The 16566-nt window shown below is 41.3% G+C and overlaps 1 protein-coding gene and 1 non-coding gene across 2 annotated transcripts; both read left to right on the top strand.

The window, feature by feature from the left end:
- The first annotated feature begins 8322 nt into the window (after positions 1-8322).
- Positions 8323-14227, top strand: MS4A1 (membrane spanning 4-domains A1). Its single transcript, XM_075548041.1, has 6 exons — positions 8323-8481; positions 8940-9059; positions 10370-10426; positions 12019-12255; positions 13142-13243; positions 14009-14227. The coding sequence occupies exons 1-6, from the start codon at positions 8323-8325 to the stop codon at positions 14225-14227; spliced, it is 894 nt and encodes a 297-aa protein (XP_075404156.1).
- LOC142447566 (U7 small nuclear RNA) lies at positions 10572-10632 on the top strand. The gene has a single exon (XR_012784248.1). It is a non-coding gene; the product is annotated as a U7 small nuclear RNA (small nuclear RNA).
- Positions 14228-16566: the final 2339 nt, after the last annotated feature.

Here is a 16566-nt window from a genome sequence, read left to right as displayed (position 1 = left end):
TTTGCCCTGATGACAGAGAGTTTGAGGGTTATCAAGCCATGCTGCCCAACACCCTTTTAACTCCTCTCTCCCTCAAAAATGACCTTAGGTAACTAGCTGCAAGTCAAACCGTAGTGGAATACAGCAGGTAGGTTCAAGCATGATTTCTCAGCAGCTGGTTTCAAACTTCAGCTCCACCACTTAAAAGGCACGTAACTTTTGGCATGTTAAAACATCTCACTGTGCCTCTGTTTGCTCATCTTTCAAATGGGGGCAATGATAATATTTGTAAAGATTAATACCCCCTTCACAGAAACAAAGCAAAACAAACTCTAACCTCCTGTCAAGTAGAATTCCAATTCATAGTAACCCTCTAGGACAGACTAGAACTGCTGCGTAGTGTCTTCAAGGCTGTCAATCTTTTTGGAAGCATCACATCTTTGTCAAAGGGGCTGATGGGGTCAACCAAAATCTTCTTGGTGAGCAGGTGAGAGCTTAAGTATTTTGTTACCAGGGCTTCTTTCAGGAAAATAAACTCCTGAAGGTCTCATGATTGCTCAGTACCAAATAAGAAAGCAGTCAGTCATGGATGTAGTGAAGTTAACTCCATTGGTCTTGCTGCAAAGCTTCTGCCTCCAGTGGTCCCCCATTGGACGCAAACCCTTTAAGGATTATGAAGTACAACAGGCTAACCTTTTCTGGCACTACCATGTCATTATTTATTGGAAGGATGGGAGACAACTTGCCAATTTCAAAGTCCTAAACCATCCGAACACCTGTAACTGATCACACCGGGAGGACAGAGTGGGCAGTGGAGACTAGAGAGCTCTAGTGATCGAAGCAAGATGAATGCTAAAATACAAAACCCAAACCAACCCATTGCCATTAAGTTGATTCCGACTCATGGCAACAGTTCAAGACAAGAGTGGAGCTGCCTCATAGAGTTTCCAAGGCTGTAATCTTTACGGAAGCAGGCTGCTACATCTCTCTCCCATAGGATGGCTGAAAGGTTCAAACTGCAGGTTAGCAGTTGAGCACTTTCACCACTGCACAACTAGGGTGCTTGATGCATGTTAACCATGCCACCAGAACTGCTTCCTCAAACTACCATATACTGTCATCCTCCTTCCCCAATTCCTTGGAAATGACTTGATCTTACTCAATGTCAGGTGAGGTAAAATAAATTAACCTTCACCTGGCATCTTGAGCATTTGCAAGCCTACCTGGAGAAAGTAGTCTAATTTAGTATCTAATTCCGTGTTCCTCGGGTTAATGCTTATGGAGTTTATAGTACCAGAGCATGTGTTGCTTATATAATTCTAGGAAGCAGGCTCCTTTAAGCCATGAAATGGATGGCAATTTGGTTTTCAGAGAGAAGTTAATAAGCCCATTACCCAATTAACAATGGGAAGAAAACAGCTGACAAGAGCTGCAGAGATCTCTGGGCTTCCGGTGATAAATCCTTGCTGTCAGGTGAGGAAAGCTGGATCAGCTTCAGGAGGCCTCGGGTGGTGTTAATGTGTAACTGGCAGTTTCACTGGAGTGATTTGGGGAGGAAGTAGGAGCATGTCCACGTTCAGAGGCGGTCAGAGAAGAAAGTGGTGGAAGACCGCTAAAGCTGTGCTCTAAGCGTGGAGGAGTGAGGAGGTGGCAAGGAGGTGAGGAAGAGCTTACGAAGCTAAACCAGGCTGAAGTAAGGGCCGATGCAGGAGTCGCCGCTCTGACCTCCTATGGTTATCCATGTCAGCTCTGGAAGAACACGATAGAAGCCAGGATACAGGGAGTTTGATCTCCTAGCCTGCGACATGATGCGTGAGAAGACAGGATTGGAAGCAGAAAAATTAAATTTTTGTGCTAAACCAAGAGGGGAAAAGTAAGCTCAAGGGGTAGCCCTGGAAGTAGGGAAAAAAATATCCACAGACATGATGTGGGGCAGAGGTAGAAATGGCATGACTTGTCAATGAATTGAATGTGGGAGATGAAGGAGCTGGAGTGAAATGTGTTGCTAACCTGTCGATATGGCTAACAGGGAGCATAGATACACAGCAAGGTAAGGTCATCAATCGTGCAGCTTAGCTCTTAAAGAGGACCAGAAGTTTCAATTGAGTGGCTCTGGTAAAAACTGGGTTCAAGGCATGGAGGAGTGAGAAGGTGCCAAGGAAGTTATGGAGAGAGTCGCACATAAAGCTTTGAAGAAGCCAGGATGAAAAGATAGGGGAACAGGGCAGTGGCTGAAGACATTGCTAGATTAAGAGAGGGGTGGGGGAGGAGAGGCTTTGAGATTAGTAGACCCTACAGCAGTTAGCCATCCAGGATCCAGGAATGATAATTATGCTTTATGAGTGTGGGGGCCTTTACAAATGGCAAGCGATCTCCTATTCTCAAAAACAATGAAATGTATAAAGAGAATATTATCATTCTAGGAAGCTACTGGGTGGCACAAAACATTGACTAAATACAAGGATGGTGATCAGAACCCACACAGAGGCATGCTGGAAGAAAGATCTGGAGACCTACTTCCGAAAGCTCTGAGCCATCAAGGTCTATGCAGCAGTTCTGCTCTGAGACACGTGTGGTCACCATACATGACGGCAGCTGAGTTTCTTGATGTTGCTTTCTGGTTTTATAGTTAGACCACAGGAGTAGAAAGCAACACCGTTGGGGCAAGCTCTTGCTGCTAAGTAACACAACAAACTGAAGGAGAAGCTGAAGTTACAAGAAAGATGTTATGGTGGGAGATGTCTGAAGAGAACAAAAGCCAACAAAAATTTTTTTAAAATCAAACCCACAACCATTGAGTAGAGCAAGACTCATAGCTGCCCTGTAGAGTGTCTGAAGCTGTAAATCTTTATGGAAGCCGATGGACCCATCTTTCTCCTGCAGGGCAACTGGTGGGTTCCAACTGCCAACCTTTTGGGTAGCAGCTGGGCACTTTAACCACTGTGCCACCAAGAGTCCTTATAGAGGATAAGTGCGGGGAGGGGTGGATAGGAGCATTCTTCCTCAGATAAATGCAAAGAAAACCAGAAAGATAAAGATAAAAGGCTATTTTGAGTGGCAAAGGAGGAAGTCAAGAAAATGAAAATGAAGCAGCTTTGAAGTTTGCAGTAAATGATGGAATCATTGGACCTAAAAGTCATTATTCAAAGCACTACTCATAGAGGCTGTGAGATCTTCTTCAGTGAGTAGATACTGAAACAAAGATGCCTAGTTAAGATTTTTTTAAAGATATACAGCAGTTGCCTAGGGTAATAAAATGGCAGGTGTGTAATAAATCGAGTTCTGATGTTAGCATAGTTTGAAAATTTTCTTATATTTTGGTCAACATACACTAATTGACCAATGTATGGTTGAGCCTAATTGCATGTCAGGCAGGGTATAAGACTTCATAAACAATGAAAGAAAAGAAGGCAAGTCTTCAAGAATCTACAATATTCTTAGGTGTGTGTGATCTAGTTCCATATGCTTCCATGGGATGAGTATTTTCTTTATTATACTATCACCTTATGTCCTACTATAAAAAAATTGAGTGTTTACATGAAGATTAAATAACAGTCACCATCATGCTTTCATTTATACACTACTATTTCACAGTGTTACTTGTTTGAAGGCTGTATAGAAATATAGTGTCATCATAAAAGTCACTTTTTAAAAACTTATTGTAAATTAAGTTAACAGAGCAGATCATCAGTTTTACATTTAATAGTCCATACCCATTTTGTTTCAACTCATGTAATGAAATCCTTTCAATATGCTATCATGTTTCCTACTTTCACCTTGTGATTCCAGTTTCCGTTCCTCCGCCTTTCCCAACCCTCTGAATTTTGGCCTTGGAAAAATGTGGCCGATTTGGTCTTAAAGGGTTGATTATTCTAACGTGAGGGTGACTTTAGTTCCAGACCTGGAAGGTGACTAAGGGCCATCCCACCTACCTCTATCCAATCTGGTTATCTTTGATGTTCTTGAATTTATGTTTCATATTTTTCTCCCGCTCTATCCAGGAATCTCTAATGTGATCCATTTTTAAAATTGTTGGTAATTGGAGCTGGGCACCATATAATTCCTCTGGTTTCAGAGGAATGGAGACATGTTTGCTTGGCCCATTGGTTCACTAGACTAACTGATAAAACACCATTTTAACAAACAGAAATAAAATGGGCTTCCCTAGTGGTCCTTACAGGCAGTCCCTGTGTTCAACTGCCCAACTTACGTACAACCCATTGTTACAAACCAACCCCATTTGTAATAAACAGATGCTAAATTGTGATATGCATCAAAACACTATTACTGCATTATTATGTTAAAGATGTTAATTTATCTGAAATGTTTGGGGTTTTTTATGTATACTCTTAAGAAAAACACTTGACTGACACGAGATACAAACCTAACTATTCTGATTTCTGTGCAAATTCAGTTTAAAGACAGAAAGGAACAGAACGTGTTCTTAATCCAGAAAGTGCCTGCACTATCATTACTCAGTGCAGACAAATGATTCTTGCTTACACAACAGGATTATCGCACAGGAACACCAACACAGCCTCCATCAAGTTGTTGATGAATAAGTAAAAATTAAAAGATGGTGATCGAAATTGCTACTTCTGTCCTAAAAATCAATAACCTGTGCTCTTGAAACTGTCCTCACAAAGGTGACTCCACTGGAGAGCAGTGTGATGGCTCCAAGCTCATTTCATAACTTGCCATGGGAAAATGAATTACTCTCCCTGAACCTGCATTTCAGCATCTGCAAGATAGAGACAAGATACCCACGTAGGAAGGTATTCAGAGAATTGGAAAGAGCATACATCATATTCCTGACCTATAATAGGTGCTCAATAAACAACTATAATCATTGACTTTCAGCTTTGATGCAACAGAAATAGCATCAATCTCAAAGACATGATGATTGCTTCCTGGCTTGGCTTTATCAGTAAGTGTGAGGTCTTTAACAAGATACGTCCCGGCCCCGGGCCACAGTTTCCTCATTTCTCAAATGACCAGAATGGTTTCTGAGGTCTGCCTGGCTTTTAAAATGATGTCTGGTGACCGGAAGCGGTTGGTGAACTCTTTAGAAGATTGCATTAACATACTCATTTGTGTGTGGGTAGCTGTTCTGGTGGGGTGGTTTGTGGAACAAAGCAAATACCCAGTACCACATGACAGCTGTTAATCTAGGGCCGCAGTGAAATCAAGTGAGAAGCACACATCAAGACCTACTCCCCCTCCTTCAGCTTCTGCTCTAGACAATTACTCAACTTTGAATTGTTGTATAATCACCCCAAAGCACATATATTTAAATTTAAAAGAAATGAAATCAAAATAACAAGGCTGAGTTCTCATGCATCATGCAAAACAGTCTGGAAAGTCCATGGAAAGAACACCAGAGCACCCCTAAATATAAAGAGATGAGTTCTTCTTTTAAACATGTGAGAATCATATCAGTTTGCTGTGCCTACAAAAGAGGTGGTTCTAATAAATCTCTGGCCCACTCTACGAGGTACAAATGAGATGACGTGAAATTTTCTTGTAAACTACAAAGAGGGCACAAACATGATGCTGATATCTTAGGCTGAATTCTGTAGAAAAACATACCCAGTGAGGCTTATATATGTGTAAGTATAGAGGGAATTTGTATCAAGAAAATGACTCACCATCATTGCAGAAGTAGGCAACTCCTGGCAGGTCCCATGTCCGTGGGTCAGATGTTAAGCTAGAGGCTTCTCCTGACTCTCACAGTTGTGAGGGCTGATGAATCCAAGATCAGCAGGAAGACCAGAGACTGATAACTGCAAAGGCAGATGGTTCTAAAGTCAGCAAGTTAGGTTTTTGACAAGCGAGGTGAATTAATCCAAGGTCAACAGGTCAAAGGAACAGGCAATATGGCAGGCTGTTGGCCCAGGTAGTCCAAATAACCAGAGCTCACTGAGCCAGATATAGGATTCAGACCCAATAACGAGAAACAAAAACGTTCCTATAGGGTTGTTATATTAGAAACCTCCTTTTAATTGTACCATGGTTGTGACCCGAGTAAGGGTGTTTCACTCCATTCTGATCTTAACCAATTGTGGAGGGTTATCCCATCATGGATTGGCTTTGATTACGTTGCACAGGTCAGGGAATGAAGGATGACTAGGTATTTATTTCCAAACCACTGAGAATCCTGACCCAGCGAAGCTGACACAATGCTTACATTTTCACAACTGAAGACTCACAGCAAACTGTCCTAGAGCACCCTTGTTGTTATCTAGCTCAAGGTGACTTTGGTGAGCTAGTATCTTGGTCTCTAAGACACCCTATATAACTTTCCCTCAATAAAGACACAACCAAAGATGTGTCCCCAGGAAGAGAGTCCCAGGACACAAGCAAGATCCCAAAAATCCGACAAATGGCCAAAGGTTAGTGGTTACAACCCACGCAGTGGGCCTCAGAAGAAAGGTACAGCTATGTACTTCCATGAGGTTACAGGGTGAAAACACTGTGCAGCAAAGTTATATTCTGAAACACGGGAGCATCACGAATTGCAATCGGCTCTATGGCACTGGGTTTTATTTGATTTTAGTTGATATGAAGAAATGAATCCCAAAAGAAAAAGAGAAGCTAGCAGGGTTCATTGTAGAATGAGGGGGAATACTGCTCTTAGAGGTGACATTTGAGTGACCAAACCAAAGGCAAACTCCATTGACATTGAGTGGAGTTCAACTCATAGCAACCTTGTTGGGCAGAGTCGAACTGCCTCATAGGGTTTCCAATGACAAAACCTTTTCAGAAGCATCTCTTTCTCCCACGGAGTGAGTGGGAGGTCTGAACAACAGGCCTTTCCATTAGCAGCCAAGCACTTTACCACTCTGATCCCCAAGGTCTCTTTGTTTGAACTACATCTGAAAGAAAAACAGCAGCCATGCACAGACCATAAGACCATTTGTGTCTTATAGTAGCCTATGAATTGAGAGAAAGAGCTACTACTGCTCTCAGTTTGAAGTTGAAGAATCTGAAGGCCAGAGAATTTAAAGAATCTGCCCGAAGTCTCTCAAAAAATGAAATTGTGATGTAAACATAGGCAATCTAATTCCAAAGTCCACAGCTCTACATAACCATTAAAAAGTCTTCCTGAAGTGACTTACTCAAGGTCATAGAATTAGAGACAGAGTTGCTAGCTGACTTTGAGTCAGCCCCAACTCAATGGCAACACTGTACAATGGAAGGGAACACTGCCTGATCCTATACTATCTCCATGATCTTAAGTATGCTCAAATCCATTGCTGCAGCCACTGTGTATTTTTAATGCTACTCCCATAAAAAGTTAGTCTCAGGAACCCACAGGGGCAGTTCTATGCTGTCCTATTGGGTTGCTATGAGTCGGCATCAACTTGGTCGCAGTAAGTTTGATTTTGGTTTTCTAACATAGGGGGTTCGTCTTCCAGCACTAATTCAGGCGATATTCTCTTATGAGCCATAGATTCTCATCAGCTAATTTTAAGAATAGATCACCAGTCTTTTCCTTCTAGTCTGTCATAGTCTGGAAATTCACTGTAAGCTATCCACCATGGGTAATCCTACTGGTGTTTGAAATATCAATTGCATAGTATCATATGAACATGCAAACCACACACTATGACAAAATGACAAACGGGTGGTAATAAAGGTAGAGAATGGACAATGCTCCCCATACTTGGTCATGGTATCTCTGGCCTATAATTCTGGGCAAAGGCAGATAAATAAAAGGAAAGATCAATACAGAACACATTTTCCAATATTAAATCACAAGAAAAGTGTTCAGAGAGGAGAGGCAAATAAGCCATGTGTGATGTGAGCATGGCATTTCTACAAAGAAAACAGAGACCAATAATCCTCGACTGAACTGCCCCCTCTAGAACTTTTATCAGAGTTCAGCAATAGGTCTTAATTCAGATACCTTGCCACTAGGAAGATGCTTTAACGAGGGACTACAAAAAAGATGTGTTTGGATGCATGCATGACACAAGATTAAAGATTGTCAAAAATCTTTTCTTTTTCATCGTTTTATTGGGGGTTCACACTCTTACCACAATCCATACATACATCAATTGTGTAGATCACATTTGTGCATTCATTGCCCTCATCATTCTCAAAACAGCTGCTCTCTACCTAAGCCGCTGGCATCAGCTCCTCATTTTTTTCCTCCCTCCCTGCTCCCCACTCCGTCATGAACCCTTGAGAATTTATAAATTAGTTTGTTCTATCTTGCACTGTCCGATGTCTCCCTTCACGCACATTTCTGTTGTCCATCCACCAGGGAGAATGTTATATGTCAAAATTCCTTCTATGTCTCCATTTTATTGTTTTATTTTTCAAGGTGTCGAAAGTGACATGATGACCCCCAGAAATTCAGTAAGCGGGACTTTCCCAGCAGAGCCCATGAAAAGCCCTGTTGGCATGCATCCTGCTCAGAAAATAGCTCCCTGGAGGATGTCATCACTGGTGGGCCCCACTCAACACTTCTTCATAAGGGAGTCTAAGGCTCTGGGGGTAAGTCAATTGCCTTCTATTCCGTAGCCTAGGGATTCTATGGCACATTGAAGCTTAAGACTATAAGCCAGGTGCAGCCTCAATCCTACCTGAAGAAATTTGATACAAGCCGAGGTATTTTCTATGTCTCACATCGCTGGATCGAATCTGAATGTAACATGAAAGTGATTACCTGATCACTTCAAGGTGATCTTATAACCCCTTTTGGCACTGGTATTGAAGCTTGTGTATATAGGAGCCTCCCATCTCAGTTTTGTCCCACATCCTAGGGACATCTGTTCCTTGGAAATGTGCCACATAATAGGGGGAACTGGTCTGAATAAAAAACAAGATTTTCACAGCTTCCTTCAGACATTTCACACTGACCCAAGTCAGTAGTCAAGACTTCCAGCCTCACCTTGATTTCTAACATGATGATGAGTTCAGTTCATACATCAGTGTGTGTCTTCTCTCCCCAGGCTGTCCAGATCATGAATGGGCTCGTCCACTTTGCGCTTGGGGGTCTCCTCATGATCCCCATAGGAATCTATGCTCCTATCTGTATGACTGTTTGGTACCCTTTCTGGGGAGGCATGATGGTGAGTAGAAAATAACAAGCATTTGGTGAGTGAAACATACAAAATGCAAAAAAAAAAAAAAAAAACCCAAAAGCAAACAAACAACCACACACATAGGTCAGATGGTTTCTGTGTTGAGGGAAGTATGTGGGTAAGAAGTAGGGTATCAGGCTAAAATGATAGCATCGAGTACACATCCTGCAGTGGAATGGTCGTGCATTCTTCGGTTGAGAGTCAGGGGCATGCTTCATCTGAAGTCGAGGAAAGACATGAATTAATGCAGGAAACAGACTGTTCTACAGAGACCTTCTCCACAGTCAATTTGGGGCAGGCAACTACACACCTGGACTGGCTGGCACCGGTGGTTTGGAAATTAAGGAACAGTAACAGCCGGGTCCCGCCCACCTGCTCCTTTATCATGACAACTGTGTTACTACGGCGCCTCGCGCACTTAGTCCTACCCCAAAGAAATCTCCTTTTGCTGATCAACAAAGCAGAAGTCCTGTTGGCTGTTTTGTGAACATGTTCTCCAAGCTTATAGCCTCTCTCGGCCTGGTGGGGGCAGGGTGGTTCTTTCATGGACACTTTCATAGTTGTCATTTTCAAGCTGGGTTTGGGGATCAAATTTTTCAAAACAAGAGGTGATGGAATAGAGCAAATTTCCCTCCATTCAACAACTCAAATGTTAGGAAGGGAAGATTTCTTAACATGCAATTTGTATGATATAGTTTTGTACCAATCTTTCTCGAATACATTATTTTTCATGACTGCATAATCAACCAAAGGTTTTAAGATTTAAAATAATAATAATTGCCATGACTACCTACAGAACCATCGTTTGAGGAAGTTCCTTTGACAGACATGCCAAGTGATGCCTCATTGACGGCATACCCATAGCACTACGGCAGAAGACCTTCTTTCCCTCTGCCTTCTCCTGCAGACAGAAAATAATCTGCATACTGTTTATCGTCATAGTGAACCCCAAAAGCAATTACATGAATTTTCTTTTCAAAAGTAAACTTTTTGAACCCACAATGTGAATCTTCATTGAAATGAAAATGTGGAACCTGTCCTTGGTCTTAGAAAAGGTGGAGTCAAAGCTCCATGACGGTTGAGTGAAGGGGGTGGGTTGAATACCATTGATCCTGAATGAAGGAGGGTGATGAGGGCTGCAAAATAAATGGATCCAATGAGCATGAGGGGATAGTTCAGTGACTGGTTGAAGGTTCAGATGGCCTCTTTACCACCAGTCCTTGATGTTAAAGTGATCTGATCTCCTTCTCTCCTCCCCCCGCTCACTTCTCCACACCCCATCCCCTCTCTTTCTGCAGTTTATCATTTCTGGATCACTCCTGGCAGCAATGGACAAAAACCCCAACAATCGTCTGGCAAGTAATCATATGTTTTTCTTTATGAATCAAAAAGATGCCCATTTTCTCAGGTGAAAATAGTGAGCCTTTTCCTCAACTGTAAAAAGCACAAAAAAAATCTTCAAAATCCTATTGCAGTCTTTATTCATAAAAAAATGGAAATGAGTGCTACATCTCTTTTAGAATTTGTCGAGCAGGTTTTCTGGTTTTCTCAAGAAGCCCACTTCCCCACCCCCGCCACCAAATTTTTTTTGAAATTTTATCTATGTGAACTATATTCATGGTTAAAGTTCAGAATTAAAGACAGATTGATCTAAGAAGACTATGCTTTAGTCTTTGTCCCAGCTACCCCAGCTCACCACTTAACAATTCTAAATTATTGTTTCATTGTAACCTTAAGAATGCTATTTTAAGGTTACAAGGTTGCGTTTTCACCTCCGTCATGGAGGTGATAGTCTTTGCTTCCACATTAAAGTATCGTGAGAACAAAATGGAGTCACAAGTGTGAAAGTGCCTTCGAGGCTGTGAAGACCTATCGTGCGGATTGTTCATGTGATCCCTCGGGATTAGTGTACACCCAGGAATAGGACATTACACAGACCTCCGGATTCTAAGCCCTTTGCGTCTGAAGCTCACCCAGCGTTTTCTTCCCAAGTACAATCTGAATACAATGTTCCCTCAACATCCTCTTATACTTTCTGACCTATTGCCAAGCTGAGGGTCTTTCAAAGTAAGTGGGGAACTGGCTGAATGGAGATGCCTCCTCTTTAAAGGAGGTATAATAAACTCAATCTGGGGGTGAGGAGGTACTGTTTCTGAAGACCAAATTGTTCTAATCTACAAGTATGGCTAGACTTCTTGACTTATTATCTGAAGGTCAAATAGCCAGGGGTAAACTATATGTGCCCTAAAATAACCAGCAGTAATCATAAATTACTAAGGACTTTTTACATCTATTTTCTGATTCAACATTTTATCAGTCTTAGAAAGTAACCACCTTCACATTCACCTCCTCATATCTGCGCTCCTCAGAGAGGATAGCTGCCAATTGTACTCTGAAAGATGGTTGAGAGAGGCTGATTGCAATCAATGTCAGCAGGGAGTAAGTCTTGGTAGTGATGGTGTTGCTTGCCTCTTTCCATTTGATGGTACAGACCTAGACGGTTCTATCTGCTCCTTTGCTATCTGTACCTACGCCACCATCCTGCTTCAGTGATAGAAAACATTCCTTCTCTCTCCTCCTCCTACCTTCTAGTGCAGACAGAACACTGTCTAGACACTATCTTCATTTATTCAACAAGTATTTGTGAATCTCTGTTAAGATGGCAACAGAGGCATGGAAGGGAAGTGCAAAGATACAGCCTGTAAGAATGAAGGATCACTCGTAAAATTTTGACACAATAACTTAAATCTGTTGTAGTATTGAAATAAGACAGGAAGGCTAAGAAAGGTACAAGAGAGCGAGATCAAGGTTCTGAGGGAAGAAGCACAGTGTGGTTGTGCTGTGGTGCCTTAGTGAGACATGCGATGGCATCTGGGACTCCTTCCTAGCTTATATTTTCCAAGTGGAAAGCAAACCCAATCAACAAATCTGTGTGTTACTCTTTCAGGTTAAAGGGAAAATGGTAATGAACTCACTGAGCCTCTTCACTGCCATTTCTGGAATCATTCTTTTGATCATGGACATAGTTAATATTACATTCTCCCACTTCTTAAAAATCGAGAGCCTGAATTTTTTCCAAGTGGCCAAACCACACATTACTATATACAACTGTCAACCGACTAAGGCGTCTGAGGAAAATTCTCCAGCTACACAATACTGCTACAGCATGAGATCTGTGTTCTTGGTGAGTGTGAAACTGAATTTCTTGCAGGGAAGGAAGAAAAGTGGCATGTGATTGTGACCATCAACTCTAGATCTAGACGCCCTGGATTTGCCACTTTCCAACAATGTGGCCTCGGGCAAGGTCTTTACTTTGTTCTGACCCAATCTCTACATCTATAAAATGGAGACAATAACAGCTGGTTTGAGGAATAAATGAAGCACCTAGAACAGTGTATGGTACATCAAAAGTGTAACATACATGTTTCTTATCAATATTTTTTCTACTAATGGCATCAATATTACTACTGATTAAGGAGAGCTTTGGTCTCAAAGGGTTTAAACATAGAGTGGAATGGGGGTGGGAAGCACATCTTTCAAGAGTAGCAAGGTTTCCTTGGCTTGATACCACAGCATCTAAAGGTGGCTGCAATTTAATTGGGTCTTAGTAAAAATTCCCTTCTATGTAAAATGGGTTCTTGTACAGTTGATTATCCCTGAAAGATAGATGACCCCATCTGTTGTGTGTCAGGAGTTGTGCTAAGGGTGAGCCTTGTAAACCATACTGTCCGTGGGTGCTGCAAAAGGTTCACACACTCCAGCAGCTAACTCAAAGGCTGGAGGTTCCAGGCCACCCAGAGGTGGCTTGGAAGAAATTCCTAGTGATCAAGCCCTGGAGGATCGGCCACTGGAAACCCCTCTAGAGCGCAGTTCGACTCTGACACACACGAGAGCCTCTTGAGTCAAAATTGAGATCAGCTGGTCTTGTCGTCTTCTGTACCAGCAGGCCTCACAACTACGCGTCATTTGCCTTCCATCACTGAATTAGATTCCGCAATCACCTACTGAGCATCGGCTGTCTGCCTGGTGTCGTTATTGCGTGTTCACCCTGGTCTCCTCTTGTACTTTAGGGCCTGTTTGCAGTGATGCTGATCTTCTCCCTATTCCAGAAACTTGTGGCCGCTGGCATTGCCGAAAATGACTGGAAACGACTGTGCTCGAGGCCAAAAGCTGTAAGTAGCAACCACTCTGTCCACAACCTCCCTCTAAATTTTAGAGTCGAAAGCAATCACGTCTGCCAAGCATCTTGTATGTAGACGGTAACTAAGTGATGAGGCTTCGGGGCAGGGGAGCTTTATGAAAAGTAGCCTTGCTTATTTTTGTAATGCAGGAAATACCAATAATGAGGAAAATTGTCTTCACGTTGGAAATGAGTCCAAAGATTAGGCAGGATGTGCAGTTTCATCATGTATGTAACTTGCTAACCTTACAATCACCTTGACTTCAGCCTTTTACCTTGATTTCATAATGCCACATTTAATGTTGGAAAACAAGACAGGTAAAGGTTGAAAGCCGCTAATTCTTTGATTTAGCTTCTCAGTAGTCCCACTATTCTTCCTCCATTTCCATCCCATTCCTCTTCTCATCCAATTGGTTCAAAAGACTCTACAATTGGGAAATATAACTATCCTAAAGATAAATCAACTGTTTCCGAGTCATAGAAAGTTAGATTTCTAATCGAATTTAGAAACCATCACAACCTCTTCATTTTGCAGATGAGGAAAACAGGATCAGAGAGAGAAAATTACTTTTCCTGAAGGATAGTCCCAAAAGGGAAAAGCAGATCAAGAATCGAAACTTCTCTAATCCTGACAGAAGGGCAAATACCTATTGGCCTTGAAGGTTTAATTGGGGGTACTTGATAAGCAATTATAGAGATTGTTGAGAATGATAAAAATGACAAAGGTCAAAATGTGTTCATTTATTTTGTGTTCTAGAAGGTGGTTCTCCTATCAGCTGAAGAAAAGAAAGAACATACTATTGAAATAAAAGAGCAAGTGGTTGAGTTAACTGAAATGCCTTCCCAGCCAAAGAATGAGGAAGACACTGAAATTATTCCAGTGCTGGAAGAAGAAGAAGAAGAAAGAGAAACCAACTTTCCTGAACCTCCCCAAGATCAGGAATTCTCACCAGTAGAAAATGATAGCCCCCCTTAAATAGTTTTTTCTGTTCTTTCTTTTTTTATTCATTCTTGTTCATTATTTCCAAAAAGATAGATGTACATATTTACCCCCAGGCATGCACATCCTCCACATTCCCCTCTCTGACCCTTTCAGAGAATGACCACCACACCCTCTCTCCTGCTCAGTGAATGTAGCGACTGTAGCAAATTATACTTTTTTGCTTCTAGTTTTGTGCAACTTTCTTACATTGAAAAAAAATAAGCAGAATAAATGCAGTAGGAAGTGTTTGCTCAGTTGTTTTTTTCTTGTCATCTTTAAACAATCTTCAGTCCTTCCACACCCGTGTTTTTGGTAGTGTTCCTTTTGCATCGTTGCTTGAACAAAAGTAAAAATAAGTAAAATAGACTACAAACGCTACTTCTTCCGAATTTAGTTGGGAAGATACGGTGATTCATTCTTAGAGCCTCTGCACTAAAGGAAGTTCTATGTGTTCTGTATACCAAATAAGTTCTTTCGCGTGGAGACATATATTTGTACATAGCTTACGCATTGAGACATATATCTGTACACATTTTTCCTAACTCCTGGCTACACAGCATACCTGTGCCTCTAGCCTTGATACAAAAAGGAGAACGAATGGAAACAATTTCTAATGAAGACCCAGCCCCCGTATAATAATCAAGACTCTACCTATAGACTGTGTTCGAGTTCACAAAGCATGTACGCAAATAATCCCATTTGTTGTTCTCTGGCCTAGAAAAAAAATGTCTGTATTTCACAAATGATTCAAGGAAATATAGAACTTTGTCCACAGTCACAGGTGTTAACTGTGAAAGATCTGTTTCATCTCTAGCTCTTCTTACTCAAATTCTGTGATGTATCAAGTAACTGAATTGCTTAGCCAAATAGCTCATGAACTACTAGAGTCAAGTCTATAGGTCTTACTCTCTAAAAAGTATTAAGAGAGTCAGAAGATGCCGGGTTTTTAACCTCTTGGACATAAAAAAGACTTAGCTATTAATAACATATGGAAAACTACATCACTGATAGATGAGTCACTAGAAGATGTAATGCAGATTGCTAAATGCTGTAGACATTCTCAGTAAGATCATGCTTGGAAATAGCGTGATGGGTTGAATTGCTCATGCCAAATCTATGAAAGAGCCAGTTTCTCAATTTTTGTTCATATCAAAGAGATACCCTACCTAGCACAATGGCATAGAAGAGATCACTCTAATGATTAGCGTCTAACCTACCAACTACATTGGACCATTTGAGGGTCACTATTTTGTAGCAAGGACAGTGATCCCTTAGTTGTCAATCTCAATTCATTCCAAATTTGTGGTCAAAGCCAAAAAGTTCAAGAACTGAACATTTTTCCCATAATGATAAACCAAATAATTGGTTCTGGGGCCCCAAAATTATACTTCTAAATTCATTTTTCTAGGATTTTAACACAAAGCTAACAGTCTTAGGTTGTGGAAATACCCCCTAAAACATATAAATATAATACCATGCATTAAATATCAAAGCACAGCACAGTAAATAACATTAACGTATTTTCCATTATGTTGTTTAAAATTCCATGGGTTTTCAGAATGGTACATAAACACAGGCTTCACTTTCAAATCCTCACCAGCATTCCCGTGCACGACAGCAGAACGAGTCTACCTTTCATAGGCCTGCAACCCGGTAATGACTTTCTTCTTTAGTAGTGAAAGTCCTACTGGGCATTTTCCCCCTAAAAAGTCCACTTTTGTCACAGCTGAACATTTTCTGGAGAAGCAAGCCTTCAGGCCCCAGGTAGTCATCAAATTCAGTCACAAATTTATCAGCTTCATCTTTACTTGGACGCGCTCCTGTCCCATGCCTCACTACGCTGGAATGTCTGGTCTTTCTTTGAATTTTTCAAATCACTCATGGCTGGCTCTGAATACTTCAGGTTGCTCAACACTCGCTCTCACTATACTTTTCAATAAATCACCATGAAGGCTTTTAATCACACTGGGATACTCTATCACTATGAATTTGATTCTGAATAATCCGATTTAACAGCAACGCCAATCTCTTCGATGATCTGGGTTCTTTGTTTCATGGTTAACGAGTTCAGACCTTTTTCTACATGACCCGCTGAAATCACATTTCCCCCCAAATAATGTGAATAGTGTCGAGCCATGCTGTATTCAGCTGCCAAATCAGACAAGCATCAATGATTCAAATTTCGCAATGATGTCTTTCTTTTAACTCTATCATGGTTCTCAGTTTTCCCTTAGCTTTACTTCTGTTGTCACTAGCTTTCTTTGGAGCCATGGTTACAAGACTTTATGCAAATAAAGTACAAAAAGAGAATAGTGACAAATGTTTTAACGCAC

The sequence above is a fragment of the Tenrec ecaudatus genome, chromosome 4, assembly GCF_050624435.1.
Source record: "Tenrec ecaudatus isolate mTenEca1 chromosome 4, mTenEca1.hap1, whole genome shotgun sequence".
Lineage (NCBI taxonomy): Eukaryota > Metazoa > Chordata > Mammalia > Afrosoricida > Tenrecidae > Tenrec > Tenrec ecaudatus.
The sequence above is the reverse complement of the archived record's forward strand: the minus strand, read 5'-3'. Positions and strand labels throughout refer to the sequence as shown.